Raw genomic sequence first — 18,211 nt, 5'->3', positions numbered from 1 at the left:
AGATGGCAGCCCCTGCACATAAGACAGTGTTGTTAAAATAAGGATGGTATCGGCACGGATTTGTGTTACTAATAAAAAATAAAGCTTAAAAAAATCTGCAGTTACAATGTTTTATGATGTTAAAAATCTGCCAATTTTTTTTATTGACAATTGAATTTATTTGGATCAGGCAGCTGGTTCATCATTTGCACCCACGTTTTGGTAATTCAATTTTAATGGTCCAATTTCATTTGAGGATTTAATCCGGCCCGCCATAAATTTCTAAGTATGTCACAAAAGTAAGTGCACTCCTCACTTTTCTGCAAACATTCAATCATAATGTTTGATTAAACAACACTGAAGAAACAACGCTTTGATACAATGAAAGGTAGTCTGTGTAAAGCTTACATAGCAGTGTAAATGTATTTTTCCACTCAAAATACAGCCATTAGTAGCTTAAACCCTGGTAACAAAAGTGAGTACACCCTTAAGTAAAAGTTCCTGAGTTCAATACTTTGCCTAGCCACCATGATTTTGCATAACCACTTTAACCCTTCTGGCCATGGATTTCACCAGAGCCTCACAAATTGCCACTGGAATGCTTTTACACTCCTTTATGACAGCGTTACTGAGCTGGGGGATATTCAAGATCTTGTGCTTCTCCACCTTCCGCTTGAGGATGCCACAAAGATGTTCTATTGGATTTAGATTTTAAGACATGCTTGGCCAGTCCACCCTCCTTACCCTTAGCTCCTTTAGAAAAGCCTTGGTCATCTTAGAAGTGTATTTGGGGTCATTGACATGCTGGAACATTGCCCTGTGATGCAGTTTCTGGAGGGAGGGTATCATTATATGCTCCATTTTTTTCATAGTCCATTCCTGAGTTTGTGTTTTCCTTAATGTAATGCAACTTCCCAATTCCAGTTGCACTCATGCAGCCCTAAACCAATACATTCCAAACACAATGCTTGACTTTAGACATGACACAAACAAGTTAATACTCCTCACCTGGTGACCGCCACACATGTTTCACACCATCTGAGTCAAATAAATTACTCTTTTTGTCATCAGACCACAGGATATCTTTCTAGTAAGCCATGGCCTTTGTTTACATACTTCTTTGTGTCAAAGCTATGTTTCTTCAGTTATGTTCTATAAAAGTTATAAATAAATTTCTGCAGAAGTGTGAGTTAGGGGTGGTACCCACTTTTGTGACATTTGTCAGTCATTTCTATCAAAAGTAATGATTTTGTGTAAATAAATGCAAATGCAAGAGAGCAGTGTTGAGTTTGTATAGTACGGTGGTTTAGTTCAAGCGTAAAACTGCATTAACTGTTAAAATAAACCAGTTAACACTTTTAATACCAAACATGAAAATGTTTTTATACCCCCGTTGTTTGTGAATAAATGGGTTGCGTTTTGAAAAGGTCCCTTGTTGTATGTGATTAAGGTAGGTTACTAATGTATGCTGAATGATAAAGCACTGTACTGAAAAAAAAAAGAAAATTGGAGATGATATTTTTATACTTCTCCGGCTTACCCGAGAGAAAAAAAAGTCTAGATGTGGCCCCAGAGCCTAAATTAGTTTAACATCCCTGGCTTAAAGCTACCAAGTGTTGATGTATTAGACTGTGTCAGCACCATTTTTCACTCCTTTTTTCCAGGTTATTTGCATTCCGTTAAACTTTATTTTATTTTTGTATGTGAATATTCAGGATTTCATTTATTTTGACATTCGAATTTTGCGTGACGTTCAAACTAAATAAAGATGATCAGAGATGTACATTTTTTGTAAACCATTATTGTGTTGGTAGATGCTGCACTACACCATGCTAGGCATCAACCCGCGCTTCGACGCTGGACACAGTTCCTATACCTTGAGCGCCGACAGCCTCGTGCACGTTATCACCCCCGTCGAGGCTCGACTCGGTACTTCAACAAGGTTTTTCTTTCTCATGAATGCATGGAAATGAACGTTTTCTGATGTTGGCGGCAGGATCCAACGCCGCTTCGTCCAACCCAGTACTCAACTTCCTGTTGTACGTGCCTGACGCACAACACACGCCGCTCCATATCCTCGATCACCACAAGGAAAAAGTCGCCTCCAATGCCTTTCACTCGCCGAGGTGGGGCGGAATCATGGTGAGACACCATTAAGAACAGTGGTTTCCAACCTTTTTCAAGCTGGGAGCTACTTTTTGTTACTAATTAGTGCAACGGGCACCCAGTTTTGATATGCAGTTCTAAAATAACTTATGTTATTACTACGTTGGTACTATGTTATTACCGGGTTTATTGGATGTAGGGTTACAGAAATTCAGTCAACTGCTGAAAAATTATTTTAATAGAAAATCACAATGATCAAGAACTATAGAGCTATTTTCAAAACGGGTCAGCAGGCAACTCAGCTGTTCTTAGGGAGCACCACGTTGGAGAGCGTATGTATTTTTTTACTGTGCTTCATCCCAACAGAAAGTACCTGTAGTTTCTGTTTAATGTTTACTTTTATTTTACTCTGAAAAAATTATTCTTCACAATGTGGTGTGTAGATATAAGGCTCTATTCCATTACTCCCTCTTCTCCATTTTGTTTCTTGCTGGAGTAAAATGTGTACATGAGAAGGGGTAAAAATCAACCCCACAAAATCCTAAAGTAGGGGTGTCAAACATACAGCCCGTGAGTGCCATTGGATTTAATCCGGCTCGCAAAACAATGCTGAGAAAAGCACAAGAGAAAAATGAGCGACACCACGTCAAGCAATTCTGAACAAGTCTCTGGATGACATTAAAGTCAGGTGCCACTCTCAAAGTTCTATTTTCTACCGTTTATCAACCAGAGAATATTTGAGGAAACACCCACCCTGATGTTATTTTATTTAAAATAAAAGTAATGGACCTGCTGTTTAAGGCAAAACGATTGCGTGCGTGCGTGCGTGTGTGTGTTTCTCATATCCGCAATATTTGCTACTAAAAACACTTTTCATCCCTAGCGGTTGGAAGTTATTGATGAGCATCTGGAATTAGTCAAGCAGCGCCATTCAATTTGTGTATGAAAAGGACCACATCTGATTTTAATTTGATTTAGCGTATTCAAATGCCTTTTTGCCCATAAGAATGGGATACAAAAAAGCTAGTGATAAGCCTAAAGAAAAGTGGAAAACATTGACAACGTTCTAGTCTAACAAGAATATGATTGGGAAATAGGAAAAGGTCTCTGAGTGTCTGCTATCATAGCGCTGATTAAACGTACATTAAATTGTTTAATATTGTCATATTTTTTCTTCTATGTTAATCTTTATTATCTAAATGTTTAAATAATTATCATTGTTTAGGTGCACAATTTATTAATATTTCGGGTACGTCTTCGAGTGTAGGGTTATTTTAAATGAGTTTTGTGAGTCTGCTCATTTGTCATGTAGACTTATATGTGAGTATATAGAGTTTGTCGTGTCCCTATTATGATAGCTTAAAGTAATGACGTGGTTAGCAGGAAATACATTCCCAATTCCTATAAATATCGTAATTTGCTCTTACCAAAGCAGTGAAAGTGTGAAGAGAAATAAAAACTAGACAGAATGGGTAAATCAAAGTGGAATTAATGGGATTGGCCCTAAACATCAGTATGTGACCTTAGGTGTATAACGTGTTTGGTTCTCATGGAGCGGGTGCAACAGCTGTTGACGTCAACATCAACATGGCCAAAGTAATGGGTGTCTTCCTCTCACAGCTACGGTAACATCCCTCATCTTAAAAAGGAGTTTGCTTTTTTGTATGTGGCTTAATTGGGATAAACTCTCCACTTTTGCAGTTTATTACTGGGCATTCACCCCTTGGCACCTCCCGCCGGATTCCTGGTGGCTCCACCAGGCAGCTCTGGCCTTTCGGACTGGGAGTTGGACCGCCTCATGTGGAGTCGAAGCGTGGAGAACATCGCCACAGCGACTACCACTATCACCTCACTGGCACAGCTGCTTGACCAGATCGAGAATATCGTCATCAATGACAACATTGCTGAACAGGTAAGACGCCCGCCAGGTTTACCTGGTGCCACTGTGTCCAAATTTAAATGAATATGAATGATTTGAAAGGAAACACTCCGTATTGATGGCAATTGAATAAGAACTGTTGAGCCCCACCCTGCCTTCGGAAAGGTTTCCTTCCCCGTGTTTTAATCGGGGATAGTGGTAAGACCAGGCCTAAAAAATCCAGCCGAACCCAACCCGCAGGTATAAAAGCCCAAACCATCTTAAACCCGGCTGATCAACTGGATTTGAGGGACAGGGCCCGCAGTAAACCCAAAACTGCATTTAGGCACCGAAGTGTGATCTTCGGCACTGAAGTGCTTTGTTTGGCTGAAGTATTCGCAGCGCTGAGGTGCAGCTTTGGGTTTCTTTGGGCTCGGTCCCTCAAATAAAGTGTACACATTGGTGCCAAAGTACGTGTGGCTTCGAAGCGCAGCGCCAAAGTGTACACTTCGACACGAAGTGCGTACTTTGGTGCTAACGTACCTGTGCCACTAAAGTGTAGTGGGGAAGTGTGTAACTCAAGTAAGAATACAGTTACTTCAGAATAATATCACGCAAGTAGAAGTTAAAAGTCATGAAAATAATTACCGGACTTATCGCGTTTGGGTCAGAGCCTAAGATCTGACCTCTAAATGGGGCCCCCTAAACCTAAAACCTGAGCCATTGGGTACGCAATATCTTCTCACTCCTTTGCTTCAGGGCTTTAAAAGGTATTCCCAAAGACATTTTTTTTCTTTCAACTGGAGACACATAGGGTAGTGTTCCTCTTCGTAATAATGCAACTATGTTGCAAATATTGCATATTGGGGGACTCGAGAAATGTTGTTTCAAAGTTGACCCATTTGGCTTGTCTGCTCTAGAGCTGCGATGTCATAGAAGGAACACAACACTTTCAAAATGGCAAGTCCCGTTAATCTAGCATGTGAGGCAGCTCTGAAACAATCAGTGAATGTCGTGAACATGCAATGCATACCGCTCTGCTTGCCTTTTTGCTGAGGACCTTGTGGCTGTTCTTTCAGAGCTGAGTGCTTTGACTTTCAAAAGCTGAGAAGGGGAAGTTTACCTGCTGCCATTACAGAGTGTGTTCTTTGTTTGCCTTTGCCTCCTTTTAGGTAGGCAATTGTGGATTTCTGTTTTTTTTCTGCGTGTGTCGCAGTTAGTATAATATTATCCAGATCGCTCCATGTGAGTGAAGAGTCTGGGAGGACTTTGTTTTGTCTGCTCCCGGTCGGTTCTCGTTGGCTGCATAGTGTGCTGTTGGGCCGGCTCGCCTTGAGTTAGCCCCGATTTTTTGGGCCGGCTGGCTTCGACTTTGTCATCTTAAAAGTGTTCTTTTTTGGTTCCCGGTCAGCGTCTTTTTTTGGGTCGCTAGACTCGCATTATTTCGCTGAGGCTGCGGCTGAATTTCGTGGATTAGCCCAGTTAGCTCTCTGTGATGTTTGTCATATAGCCCCTTTTTGGATGCTCACCCTTTGTTGCACAACTATTGCATATCCCTACGACACAATGCTTTGGCATTTTTCAATTGCAATGTACAGACGAAATATATACTGATTTTATGCAAAAACCTTATATGATTTCCCCACAATCAGCATGTTTTAGAATTCGGGAAGAACTTAAATGTAGTTGGTAATCAATCATTAAATAACATGCGTCACAGCAGATAATAATTTTCTGAAATGGTTCGTCTGTCAAAGTCTGCTCATGACACATTTGATTATTGAATACTATTTCCTCATACATGCCTTGCCCTCTATACATGAGCCACTGAGAATTATTTATTTTAGTCCACGCAGGTGATTTGGATATTGTCATCAGAAATAGACTGTAGGTGTCTCGTGGGTCGAGAGATGTGTTTGCAATCTATGTTTTGAGATTGAAGTTAGCGATATCTTGGACTGATATCATTGCGCTAATAATATACCAGTACATTTAAGCATGTCACCCTAGCCCTTGTTTATAACACGCACCCAGACTTCGAGTTAAAGGTAAAAAGTTACTTGATTAGTGGTTAGTCCAATTAGTGTCATACAAAAACGGTTTTGACTTAATGTAAAGCATTCTTGTGTGTTGCGCGCATCCCTAATTTTGGGAGTGTTGGGGTAAGAGGCGGATGGGGGTGATTGAGGAGTGATGGCACACAACTTTGGATGATATGTAAGCACTTACTTAAGATTAAAGTTTTCAATAAACATACACAAACTTTTTATTTTTTATTTTATTTTAATTAAGCACTGCAAAAACTCTTCTCCAGCTTTGTAAACTGCAATCACTGCTTCCTTGTGCCAAACCTCAGTCACAGGGCCAGTAGTCTTCTTTAGTATCCCAAACTGGCCATGGCGGGCATTGAAATCCTTCCTTGTTGTAGCTGACAATGCCTCAAGTTGTAGGTCTTTGTAAATAGTCAGCAACTTCTCCTTATTGCGTAGCCACGATAAAAAGTAAGGAATAGTGGTTCGCAATTTTGAAAAACAGTTACGCCTCTGGTCTGTTTTAATAGCACACATTACAAAAAAAAAAAGTTGACGGACGCTAACTCCTTAGCTAGTTCATGCCTCTCGAACACCATAATTGTCTAATATTTCCTTCTTCATTTGACTTCTTATGTTTTCTTTCAGAAAACTAGTTGATTACGATTGAGAGCTGCCAACAGCCGGCAAACGGGTGCCTTAATTGTGGCACAATGTGTTCCTTTCTGCACTGGACATTTCCTCGCTGACTTTTTTAAATATAAGAAATGGTCACAAATGTTCATTTTTATGGCTGTTTAAGCCTAGGGCTTAAAATCTGGTGCGGCTTGTAAATAAGAAAGTTGAGATTCTCTATTAAATTTGTGCTCTGTGGTTCAGAATTTTGTGTTTGTTTGTTTGTTTTCATAATCAACCTCCCTGGTCGGCATTCCATGCAGGTGTCAAGCGCAGTGACGTCCCTGCATCTGGCGGCTGCTGAGCTGGAGTCGGGCAACCTGGCCTTCGCCCATCAGTACAGCAAGGATGCCATTTTGGCGTCTGAGCGGGCCTTTTTTGATCCGTCGCTACTTCACCTTCTCTATTTTCCCGACGACCAGAAGTTTGCCATCTACATCCCACTCTTCCTACCTATTAGCGTGCCCATCCTGTTGTCGCTGATTAACTTAATGGCAGAGATACGCCAACGACGTAAAGACAAACAGGCTAAGAAGGAATGAAGCGGTAAGGTTTGATGGACTGTCCCAAAGTAACTTTGCATAAAATGTCTTTATTTGTTCAGGTTTTGATCTGGGGCTGGGGAGCTGTTGTAAATTATTTTAATTGGACAGTGAAGCAATGCGTCTGAGTGTTAAATATTTTAAATCGGGGGTGTCAAAACTACAGAAAGAAATAGAAGACTTTGAGGGACACTTTTTTTCACACGAAAATAATTTGCTTTAAAAGGACAATGTGTATTATTTGACCACTACCTGTTGCAGCATAGTGTAGCTCACGAGTTGCCAACTTTTTTTTAACCTGAGAACTACTTTTCTTTTATTGATAAGCATGAAAGAATGCCAGTTTAAAATTATTTCTGAAATTGCAATTTATGTCATTTTTCTAATTTTATTCCCAGGTTTATATAATTAGAAGTAGAGTTCAAATACCTGCAACCCTACTGAAGTAAATCGGTGTGGATAATGGATGGATGGATTTCAAATAAGCCAAGTCAACCAATAAAACATAGTTTTAAAGACACTGATGATGTCAATGATTTCTCATGTCGGTTATAAATCAAATTTCCTCAAATCGCTATGACCCATCTAATGTGAGCTATTTTCAGAACCTGTCTGCGGGCTACTCACTTGTTCCGAGGGGCCTAGGTATGGTGCTTGCAGGCACCACTTTGGAAACCCCTGCTGTAGTGCAGCAGAGTGCTAAAAAGCACAATGGAGAAAACAAACTATGGAGACTCAAAGTGACCAAAATCCACCATTTAACTCCTCATTTTTTACTCAGCATTTTTGAGGTTTTTGGGTATCCTTAGCAGTTTTATTATACATTTTTAGTGCATTATAAGACAGGTCATCAGTGTTGACACCTGGGTTCACTTTGTGTCTTTGGTCTCACAACAGACCCCTTACCCAGAGGACCCAGCCAGGGTTGATCAAGTCCTGGTTTGTGTTTTAAGAGCCTGTAACCACGTGTCGCACCACTTGTTCCACAGCCATCTGGACACCTTTTCTGTAGCGTATGATGGTTTTCCTGATTGCTTGGCTGTTGTGCAGTACCATCACTCCCAGCATCTTGGTTGCCGTGATAAGACTAACCTCATCCTCTCTACCGACCTTTACGGGATTGCTCCGGGTCTTCCATACCCTGCTTTGGCAATTCACCTGCCAGTTCCTTATGATTGGTTCTCTTTCTTCCAAAAGCCTCATCCAGCCTGTCTTTCCAGGGAAGAGTCATCCAGCAGGATTTGCCTTGTTTTTTTTTTCTGACACAAGGATGATGACACAAGGAGAGAGGTTACCGCAATGTTTTCTGGAAACAAGGGCTGTTTCCCTTGGTCAACTTTCAATTGCCAGTCCTGTGCTGTTGCCAGAAGACCACCTATCTCACCGGGTGCTGCTGTCGTTTTTGCCCAGCTGACAAAGGCGATGGACTGCCCTGCTGCGAGGGCAATCACTCCCAGAGCTTAACCATGACGCCAGCGGAAGCGTCCCTCTCCCAGTGCTCGTTGGCAACATCTCAAGATGCGCTCCACCGGTCCGACTCTTTGGCAGAGTTGGCACAGTGATTTCTTAGCCAAGCCCCAGCGGTAAAGGTCGGATGGGCTTAGCAAGATGTCGTAGACCACTGGATAAGGAAGTTGATCCGGTGTGGCTCCGATCGCAATAGCTCTGTCCATTAAATCTTCCGGCTAGCTGCGTCTTTCGAACAGGTCCACGCTCCCTGCTGCCTCATTCCTGCTGTCGTACTGCAGCGCACTTCCTCCACCCCTGCCCAGACCTCTTTCTGAATAAGAAGGGGGTTTTCGTTCCCCTGTGCCCTGTCTTGGGATATTCCCATATTCTGCTCCTCCTCGTGCCATTGCTCTCACTAGCTTACTGTGCTGCAGGCGGGACTCTGCTTGGTTGACTGCCTGTCAGGCAGCAAGACTGTGGACAAGTATGTCTGCTTCCTTTTAGGTGAGGGTCATGTTATATAGAAACAATTGTTTATTTCTCGACTTACAAGTATTTAGAAAACGCCCATATTTATGTATTTTTTCTCATTATTAACAATATATATATTTTTTTTTAATTAAGTTTTTGTTTTTTGTTTGTTTTTAAACCACTAAGAGATGCTTCAAAATACACATTGTCCATTTAAGGTTAATTTTGAATTTTACAAGATTTTGTGGTAAATACAAAATTAAGATTGCCCTATTCCATTAAGAGAAATAATGTTTTGTTGACGATTATACATATTGTAATAATTTTTTTCTGGAATTAAGTATCCATTCAAGTGCCTGTAGTGGGCTGTAAAACATTTATTAGCAGGCTAGAAATGTTGTCCTGGCCTTAGTTTGGACACTCCTGTTTAAAATAATTACAAATTAGAGTCTAAGAGTCATGGAAGCTCAAGTGTACCAAAATTCAATAAATCAAAACAGCCTGCTGAAATAAACATTTTGCAAAATCACAGGCAATTACATCATAAGTATATTTTTCAAATAGGTCACTATTATAAACATTGTACTTACATTTCTTCACAATTGATTGAATTGTGATAAGAATTGAATATTCTGTATCCTAAATTTATGAACTTTTTTTATAAATTTTGTTTTCAAAATATAATTGTAATTTATATTGTTTCCATAGTTGCAAAGGAAATCTTTTTTCCATGTTTTAAATAATACGATTTCTTTCTGTAGAAATTAAACCCCGGGAGTTTAACTACAAGACATTATTATAAAAAGTATAATACCTATTATGAAAAATTTGATCACTTTTTTTAATTATTAGTTTTTTTTTTGTTTTTCCAAGAATTGCGTGTACCGTACATAAATTCACAATGACACCATATTTTAAAAATTGATAACTGTATTACAGGTTTCTATTTAATTTCTTAATTTTTTTTCATTTTGTCTCTCTTGGGCTTCCATACATGGTCACTGTCCAAAACTACTACTGAAGTACATTGTCATGTAATTTTTTTTTTTTTACATATGAATTTCTCTTAACTTATTAAAAAAAGTCACTGTATAAACTCGTACATATTTTTTTGTAAAATCAATTCTACCATCATTATTATATTGAGCATGCAAATTTATATCAAAAACGATTTCATTTTATCCAAATCAACAAAGCTATTCCATTATAACGTTGACAATTTTAAAGACATCTTTAAAGGTTCTGTACGGAATTTGGAACTGTTTTACTTCCAGCTACCATCTCCTGTTTAAAGTCATCATAGCAGCCTCTGAGAGCTCGTTCATGATGTGCGTGCGAGTACGTGCATTTCTTTGATGTGCTTGAATTAACTCTTATTTTTCATCTTTTGGGGGGTTTTGGTTTCTGTAGCCGGGGATCGTCGCGCCAAGGACCCCTCCCTTGGCTGCTACCCAGCTCTCTGCGCACCCGACCCCTTTGGCCCCTCCTACAGGTGGTGAGCTCGGGCATCTAATAAGGAAGCCTCCTGGACGCCTCCCTCGGGAGGTGTTCCGGGCATGTCCCACCGGCAGGGGGCCCCAGTTGGAGAGACTGTCTCTCGGCTGGCTTAGGAACGCCTCGGGGTCCCGTCGGATGAGCTGGAGGAAGTGGCTGGGGATAGGGACGTCTGGGCTTCCCTTTTAACGCTGCTGCCCCCGCGACCCGACCTCGGATAAGCGGAAGACAATGGATGGATGGATGGGGGGTTTTGGTTGGCATTTGAACTGTATTTGAAGCAGGCCTGTTCTTTCTTTCACCATTTTCATGCCACACTAACAAATAGAAACAAAAAAACAGGTGACGAGCATGACATCCCCTCCCAAACCTCTTCCCCCATTTCTCTTACCTAATGTGTTTTCTGCCCTGAACTGATTTGCTAAAAGTAGATGGGTGCGGTGGAAAATAAACATAAGGGCTCTTTAAACTCAGTTAGGGTGCATTGTTTTGAGGTGTCTTTAAAGGGTTTTAAGGTAACTTTTTTTCTTATGTGTTCACCATGCCCATATGGGTTCAAAAGGAATCCACATATTTGATGCCCATCAACCTCAGCCAATAGTACCCTTTATTCATAATTCCAATTCACCCCTATTTAGCGATAAAAAAACATTACAAACACATTTAGGCACCTATCCACCAACTGCAAGACAATGTAGAATAAAAACAAATATACCTTGTGTTCACAAATTTATTTTATAACCATATCAATAGCACAAACAGTTCTTTCAGGATTTTCTCAATTGCAGTAATTTCAGTGTTACTTATTATATATACGTAGGAGAGTATTTAAAAAAAAAAGTACAAAAATGTTTTTTTCTACGTTCACAATTTGTAATGATCAAAAATCAAATGTACCAGCTCAGTAGCCTAGATGGTAGTGTGCCCGCTTTGAGACTGGGAGGTCGCTGGTTCGCGCCTCGGCCGAGTCATACCTAATTGGTATAATGGCGGCGCCCTCTGTTGGCTGCGGCTGCATCGGCTCGCTACAACGGGTCAGGTGTATCGACATTTCGTTCTGTGTACATTGTTACAAAGAATGACAATACAAAGGAAATTATTATTATTATTATATGTATAACAGATATGACACATAAAAGGCTTGACAGAGGTTGCAATAATGACCCAAGCCAGAAGATGGCAGCAGCAAGCAAAAAAGTTCCATATTCTGTACATTCTGAGAATTTAATTGTTCTTTTCCAAATGTCTGGCATCCACGTTTGCGTTGGAACCTTTTTGTCTTTCCCGCCATTGCTCGTAGCGCATCAGACTCTTCTTGTATCCGAACCTGGCGATGTCCACCATAAACACCCAAGCCAACCCGTACATCACCACACCGCCCAGCTTCATGACCGTGCTAGCCCTGGGCGAGATTAGCTCGCAGTAAAACAAGATTCCACCCACGCCAACTCGCACGGTTGCAAAGAGGAAAATGAAGAGCAGATCGACAGCATCGCCCAGCAGACTGTCATAGCAGCCCAGCTGGCGCAGAAACCAGCGTATCTGCAGCAAAGGGTTGGTTAGCTCGCTGCCGAAGATAACGGCGCAAGTCTCGCACGCAGATGAGCCCAACAGAAGTGCCAACAGGATGCCGCTGATACTAGCAAGGTGGTGGCCTAGCATGACGGCGCCCTCGCTCCCGAAATGAGCGCACCAGGACAGGTCGAAAAGAAAGTAACCCAGGCAAACGCACAGTGCCGATGTCTGCAGGGCAGTGTTCTCGCTGCCTGGGGATGATAGGCATCGGACAAGGCTCAAATCTGCCTCGCATTAATGGCAAAGAGGAAAACGATTCTACTTGGCACTTAGATGTATAACCTTAGCTAACTCTCACATTCCTGCATAAAATCAACATCAAATGTGATCTGATCTCTTGTTAAAATCAAATGTCTACATAAACCAAATTTACAAAGAATTTTTTTCAAGTTTGTAATTCCCGATAGCATGCAGAAAATGACTGAAGCAGGAAGAATAAGTCACTGGGGCCTCTGCCAACGAAGCTTATCTCATCTCATCAGCCGTACCGCTTATCCTCATTAGGGTCACGGGGGGGCTGGAGCCCATCCCAGCCATCTACGGGCAGTGGGCAGGGGACACCCTGAACTGGTTGCCAGCCAATCGCAGGGCACACAGGGACAGACAACTCATTCGCTCATTCACACCAAGGGACAATTTGGACCGGCCAATTCACCTGAAATGCATGTTTTTGGAACGTGGGAGGAAACCCACGCAAGCACGGGGAGAACATACAAACTCCGCACAGGAAGTCTGGAGCTGGATTTGAACCTACGACAGGTTCCCATGACATGAACTGTGCCGCACAAGCGCTTACCAGTGCGCCGCCGTGCTGCCCTGCCAACGAAGCTATTGAAACCAATTTCCAAATAATTTAAAGTTAATCCCAAATTCTGATGCATGCAAAATGATTTTTTTTTCCAGAATAAAATCTATATGCTGTATATTTTCACCTGTAGATTCCAATTAATTTCCAAGATAATGCATTTTGAAGACTGCGTTTCTTGCCCTTGTCATCCTGAGCTGTGACATCATGTGAGGAACACTAGCACCCTAGCAAACCATATTCTTTTGCATGTTAATTAGGCGAAGAGGTAATAAGAACTGTCAAAATGCTGATTGACCAAAAAACACACAGTGATCACCCAGGTTAACTGAGAACCAAAAATAAAAAGCAGCAAAGACCATTGCGATAAACGCAAAACTGGTCTGGAATAAAGCAAGGGACACGGCAAAACCAGCACTAACGCCAGGCTAGCACAACACATGGTGGCCGGCCAACAAGCGCCAAAATTATACAAACAGCGGCACACGCGGCAGAAAACAAAAAGCCACAATCGCCTACATCCAATTGAAAATCACTGTCTGTTTTGGAGCTGGCCTCACATGTTGTGTAAATAAGATTCGCAATTTTGAAATGGTTGAGTTCATTCAATGATGACACAGCTCTACAACAAACAAGCAAGATGGGTCAACTTTGAGACTAAATTTCTCGTCCTCCGGTGCATGGGATATTTTTTAACATAATTGTGGGGAGTAACACGACATGTTCTATGCCTAATAGGAAAAAAATATCTGTTTAAGAATACCTTTAGGCAGAGGCTTCAGTTACTTATTCCTCCCTCTTCTGTCATTGTGTGCACTCGATCTTAATAAAAATATTAAGACAATTACAAATGTTTAGGTCATATTTTGATTAAAGCAGACACTGTTTTTTTCTGCAATTTGGACAAAGATGGTGATATTATGCAGACATTTGAGAATTCCCCAAAAATTCAGATACTTTTTCATACCACTGTAGTATCCAAGAGAAGAGTAATAATCACAAGCAACAAAATGTAGTACAATGAAAGAATGATTCAGCCCGCAACGACTGTACACATAGTTAAATCTGCATTCAATTATTTTTAGCAACAAGACACAGTTCAATGAAAAAGTAATGCTGCCTAGCAGCAAGTGCTCAATAAAATTCAAATTGAATCTGTCTCATAAGTGGATAGTTGAGATAATACAGAACTACAGTACTGGACTGTCTCAGAAAATATTGTGATAAAGTTCTTTATTTTCTGTAATGCAATTAAAAAAACAAAAATGTCATACATTCTGGATTCATTACACATCAACTGAACTATTTCAAGCCTTTTATTATTTTAATATTGCTGAATTTGGCTTACAGCTTAAGAAAACTCAAAAATCCTATCTCAAAAAATTAGAATATCATGAAAAAGTATACAAGTAGGCTATTCAACTAATCACCTGAATCATCTAATTAACTCGAAACACCTTGCGAGGGTTTCCTGAGCCTTAAAAACACTCAGCTTGGTTCAGTAAACTAAATCACAAGTATGGGGAAGACTGCTGTCCAGAGGACCATCATTGATACCCTCCATCAGGAGGGTAAGACACAAAAGGAAAATTCTCAAAGAGCAGGCTGTTCACAGAGTGCAGTTTCAAAGCATATCCACAAAAAGTCTGTTGGAAGGGAAAAATGTGGCCGGAAACGCTGCACAACCAAGAGAGATGACCGCAGCCTTAACAAAATTGTGACGAAGAGCCGCTTCCAGAATTTGGGGGAGCTTCAAAGACAGTGGGCTGAAGCTGGAGTCCAGGTATCAAAAGCCACAGTTCACAGACGTGTCCAGGAAATGGGCTACAATAGCCGTATTCCCATGGTCAAGCCACTTCTGAACTCAAGACAACGGAAGAAGCGTCTGACTTGGGCTATGGAGAAGAAGCACTGGACAGTTGCAGAGTGGTCCAAAGTCCTCTTTTCAGACGAAAGCAAGCTTTGCATTTCATTTGGAAGTCAAGGCGCCAGAGTCTGGAGAAAGGCTGGAGAGGAGCAAAATCCAAGTTGCTTGAAATCCAGTGTGAAGTTCCCACAGACAGCAATGGTTTGGGGAGCCATGTCAGCTGCTGGTGTTGGTCCACTGTGTTTCATCAAATCCAGAGTAAATGCAACTGTGTACCAAGAGATTTTAGAGCACTACATGCTTCCATCTGCTGAAAAGCTCTATGGAGATGAGGATTTCATTTTCCAGCATGATCTGGCACCTGCCCACAGTGCCAAAACCACCAGTAACTGGTGCACTGACCATGGCATCACTGTCCTTGATTGGCCTGCTAATTCCCCTGACCTGAACCCCATCGAGAATTTGTGGGGTATAGTTAAGAAGAAGATGAAAGACACCAGACCTACAAATGTAAATGAGCTGAAGGCCGCTATCAAAGCATCCTGGGCATCAATAACACCTCAGCAATGCCACAGGCTGATTGCCTCCATGCCACGCCGGATTGATGCAGTAATCCGTGCAAAAGGATTCCCAACCAAGTACTGAGTGCATCAATGGACATTTTCAAATGTTTGATTTAGTTTTGCTGTTATAAAATTATTTTTTTACTTGGTCTGAGGAAGTATTCTAATATTTTGAGATAGGATTTTTGAGTTTTTTTCAGCTGTGAGCCAAAATCAGAAATATTCAAATAATAAAAGGCTTGAAATAGTTCAGTTGATGTGTAATGAATCCAGAATGTATGACATTTTTGTTTTTTTAATTGCATTACAGAAAATAAAGAACTTTATCACAATATTCTAATTTTCTGAGACAGTCCAGTATATTCTATTTTGCTAATAGTAATTGATATATAAGAATAAATAAATGGCCCAATAACAAGGGACCACCCAGGTGCGCACACATTTTTCCCATTTTTGTATCATGTCATATGTACAAATAAATGTATGAATAAATACCTACAAATATATACCATATAAACAAATGAACACAAAAAAGTAACGTAAAACCTTAATATATGTCAAATGCACTTCATATTACGCATTTGTCTTATTTGGCTATTCATTTTTCCGCGTTTTCAATGTGATTTAAATGAGCCGGCCCAATTGCCAGAGCTTTTCACTTATTGGTTAATCATTAAGGGGAAAAAACTGCTACTACACAATTAACCTACAAGTAAAACGCTCCGCCAAATTGACCTGACCCTCATTTGAATAAATAAATTTGTGACAAAATAAACCACAAAATATATACCTAATTTATAACAAAGGTGATACTGAAATAAATGACAATAATTAACAAAATGCTTAAATATATGTTATTGTTTATAATATTGTTTGAATATAAGAACGATTGATTTGTTTATTATTTATACGACATATTTGTAGGTATTTAACAGTTATTTTTACATGATCTGTCCTGCATAAACTAGAGGAAAAATAGTTTATACAAGCAACATGATGTTATTTAATACACAATTTTTAAAAAGTCACAACCAGCTACTAACTTCTTTATTTTTCTAAGTTGTTTGAGCTTGTGTCACTTATACCTCTTCCAATGAATTTCTACTGGAGTATCTTCAAGTATCGAAGCAATACTTGAGTAGCATTTAACACAAAATCATGCCCAGACTTAGGTTCTTAAATTAACCACCAATAGAAATCAACCAGAAACCGGACTGACCTGCATGCGTGAGGGGCCAGGGTCCGTCCACAAAGACCACGTAAGCCGTCAGCATCACGATAGCCATGCCATGCGTTAGTGTGACAAGTCGGCAATTCCACTCGGGTCCACGGAGAGGTAAGACCCAGCACAGGAACCCGTAGAGGGCCGACCACCCCGCCAGGCTGCACAGGACTTCGACCAGCACCGCCGCCATCATAAACTCACTGGATGAGAAAATCAAAACCCCTGTCCAATTTAGTTGTGATTTACCTGAATTCACTATTTTAGGCAGTAATGGGTAGTATAATAGACATGTAGACTGTGATGACACGATGCGATTTAGACTGAATCTCAAAGTGAAGAAATTCAATTAAGAGCAGGTAAACGGCAGGAGTATTTATGACTCATTTTGGTAGCCTCGTCACTTAATAAGTGACGCGCATGAATGGATGAACGAGAGTCCCACTATACCTACGGAGTAAAATTGAGTTCTTGGCAGAATCAACCGGGATATTTCTATTACAAAGAAGTAATACCTTGTGCTGCAACTAAGATTCTCATTTGCTGACTTTGTCCACAGACGTCAATATCAATCAACTAGTGCAGCAGTCAATAATAATTAAATGGACATTAACAAATGCAGGAGTGCAATTAAAAACATTCTCCGTACAAACTCAATGTACCGACTAAAATTCAGAAGCACCAACAATCACCTGGAAAATTGCTGTGCCATTACAGTGACGGAATCATTATACATGCTGACACTAGTTACTAACTAAGGAGGGGTACATAATAATCATCGTGCTTACAGTTATCTGAACTGCTCACAGCCCAATACGATGCAACAGTTTTTAGCCCGAAAGGAATAATATACCTGATAATTAGTCTTTTGCTGCCACACTAAAATATTCAATTAGCTTACACTACTTGTTAAAAGATTCTAAGCATTTATGTTTCATGATTATTTTATCTACTAGTAGCAATGCTTGGTCTCCTCTCTATCACTTTGTCATGTATGCAAGGGATCGGAGTCGTATGGCTCAGCATGTGTGCTAGCTGTTCTGATTGTATGAACTTCTGGATTTTAGTCAGTATTGTACGTTGAGTTTTTTTTCAGTAATGTTTTATCCCCGCTGATTTCTTTTATATTTAAGAAATGGATGATAATTTGTTTATTTTTTGTCTTTTTAAGCCTGTGTCTTTAAAATCGGTGCAGCTTGTACAAAGAGAAATTGAGTTCCTCTCTTAACTTTGCACATGCGGCTTTTAATCAGGTGCGGTCTGTAGTCCGGAACTTATAGTAATTTGAAATTCATGTGTATTCTTAAAATCTTGGTGTATTTTTTTTAATAACGCATGCATGTGCAGTGCATTAAAAACTTTAGTGGTCAAAGTTCACCTGTAAAGGTTAGATAGTATTCTAACACAAAAATGAACAAAAGACTCTTACCATGATCTCGACTGTTACGTTCAATTATGAAGTTGCATCAGAGTGCTTGAAGAGGATCAGATTTCTGCCTGCAAGGGCTTTCTGCTCCATGCATTTCCTCGTTCACCTTTTTCTAAAGGCGATCCTCTTAAAGGATTACTGACTGT

General features: G+C 40.4%; 2 protein-coding genes across 3 annotated transcripts in view; one reads left to right on the top strand and one right to left on the bottom strand.

The window, feature by feature from the left end:
* Nucleotides 1-11,323, top strand: part of pigs (phosphatidylinositol glycan anchor biosynthesis, class S) — a 22,330-nt gene extending 11,007 nt beyond the window's left edge. Inside the window, exons 8-13 of one of the 2 annotated variants that reach the window (XM_088320551.1) lie at nucleotides 1,794-1,908; nucleotides 1,976-2,121; nucleotides 3,613-3,710; nucleotides 3,787-3,997; nucleotides 6,912-7,194; nucleotides 10,521-11,323. In XM_088320551.1, coding sequence (XP_088176677.1) covers nucleotides 1,794-1,908; nucleotides 1,976-2,121; nucleotides 3,613-3,710; nucleotides 3,787-3,997; nucleotides 6,912-7,190 — 849 coding nt within the window. In that variant the 3' untranslated portion in view covers nucleotides 7,191-7,194; nucleotides 10,521-11,323. Of the gene's footprint in view, nucleotides 1-1,793; nucleotides 1,909-1,975; nucleotides 2,122-3,612; nucleotides 3,711-3,786; nucleotides 3,998-6,911; nucleotides 7,195-7,588; nucleotides 7,711-10,520 lie in introns of those variants that run through there. The other variant, XM_088320552.1, reaches the window with a different exon arrangement.
* tlcd5b (TLC domain containing 5b) lies at nucleotides 11,321-18,211 on the bottom strand. The gene is made up of 3 exons (XM_088320554.1): nucleotides 18,066-18,211; nucleotides 16,634-16,839; nucleotides 11,321-12,370 (listed from the first exon to the last, which is right to left on the bottom strand). The coding sequence occupies exons 2-3, from the start codon at nucleotides 16,830-16,832 to the stop codon at nucleotides 11,829-11,831; spliced, it is 741 nt and encodes a 246-aa protein (XP_088176680.1). The 5' UTR covers nucleotides 16,833-16,839; nucleotides 18,066-18,211; the 3' UTR covers nucleotides 11,321-11,828.

Source organism: Urocampus carinirostris, chromosome 17, assembly GCF_059441175.1.
Source record: "Urocampus carinirostris isolate Australia breed hairy pipefish chromosome 17, RoL_Ucar_1.0, whole genome shotgun sequence".
NCBI classification, from domain to species: Eukaryota; Metazoa; Chordata; class Actinopteri; order Syngnathiformes; family Syngnathidae; genus Urocampus; species Urocampus carinirostris.
The sequence above is the reverse complement of the archived record's forward strand: the minus strand, read 5'-3'. Positions and strand labels throughout refer to the sequence as shown.

Excerpts from the sequence above, each read along its gene's own strand:
- tlcd5b (XM_088320554.1), bottom strand. The coding sequence starts at position 16,832 with ATGATGGCGGCGGTGCTGGTCGAAGTCCTGTGCAGCCTGGCGGGGTGG. Across the intron at positions 12,371-16,633 it reads CTGGCCCCTCACGCATGCAG|GCAGCGAGAACACTGCCCTG; the intron begins GTCAGTCCGGTT and ends TATCATCCCCAG.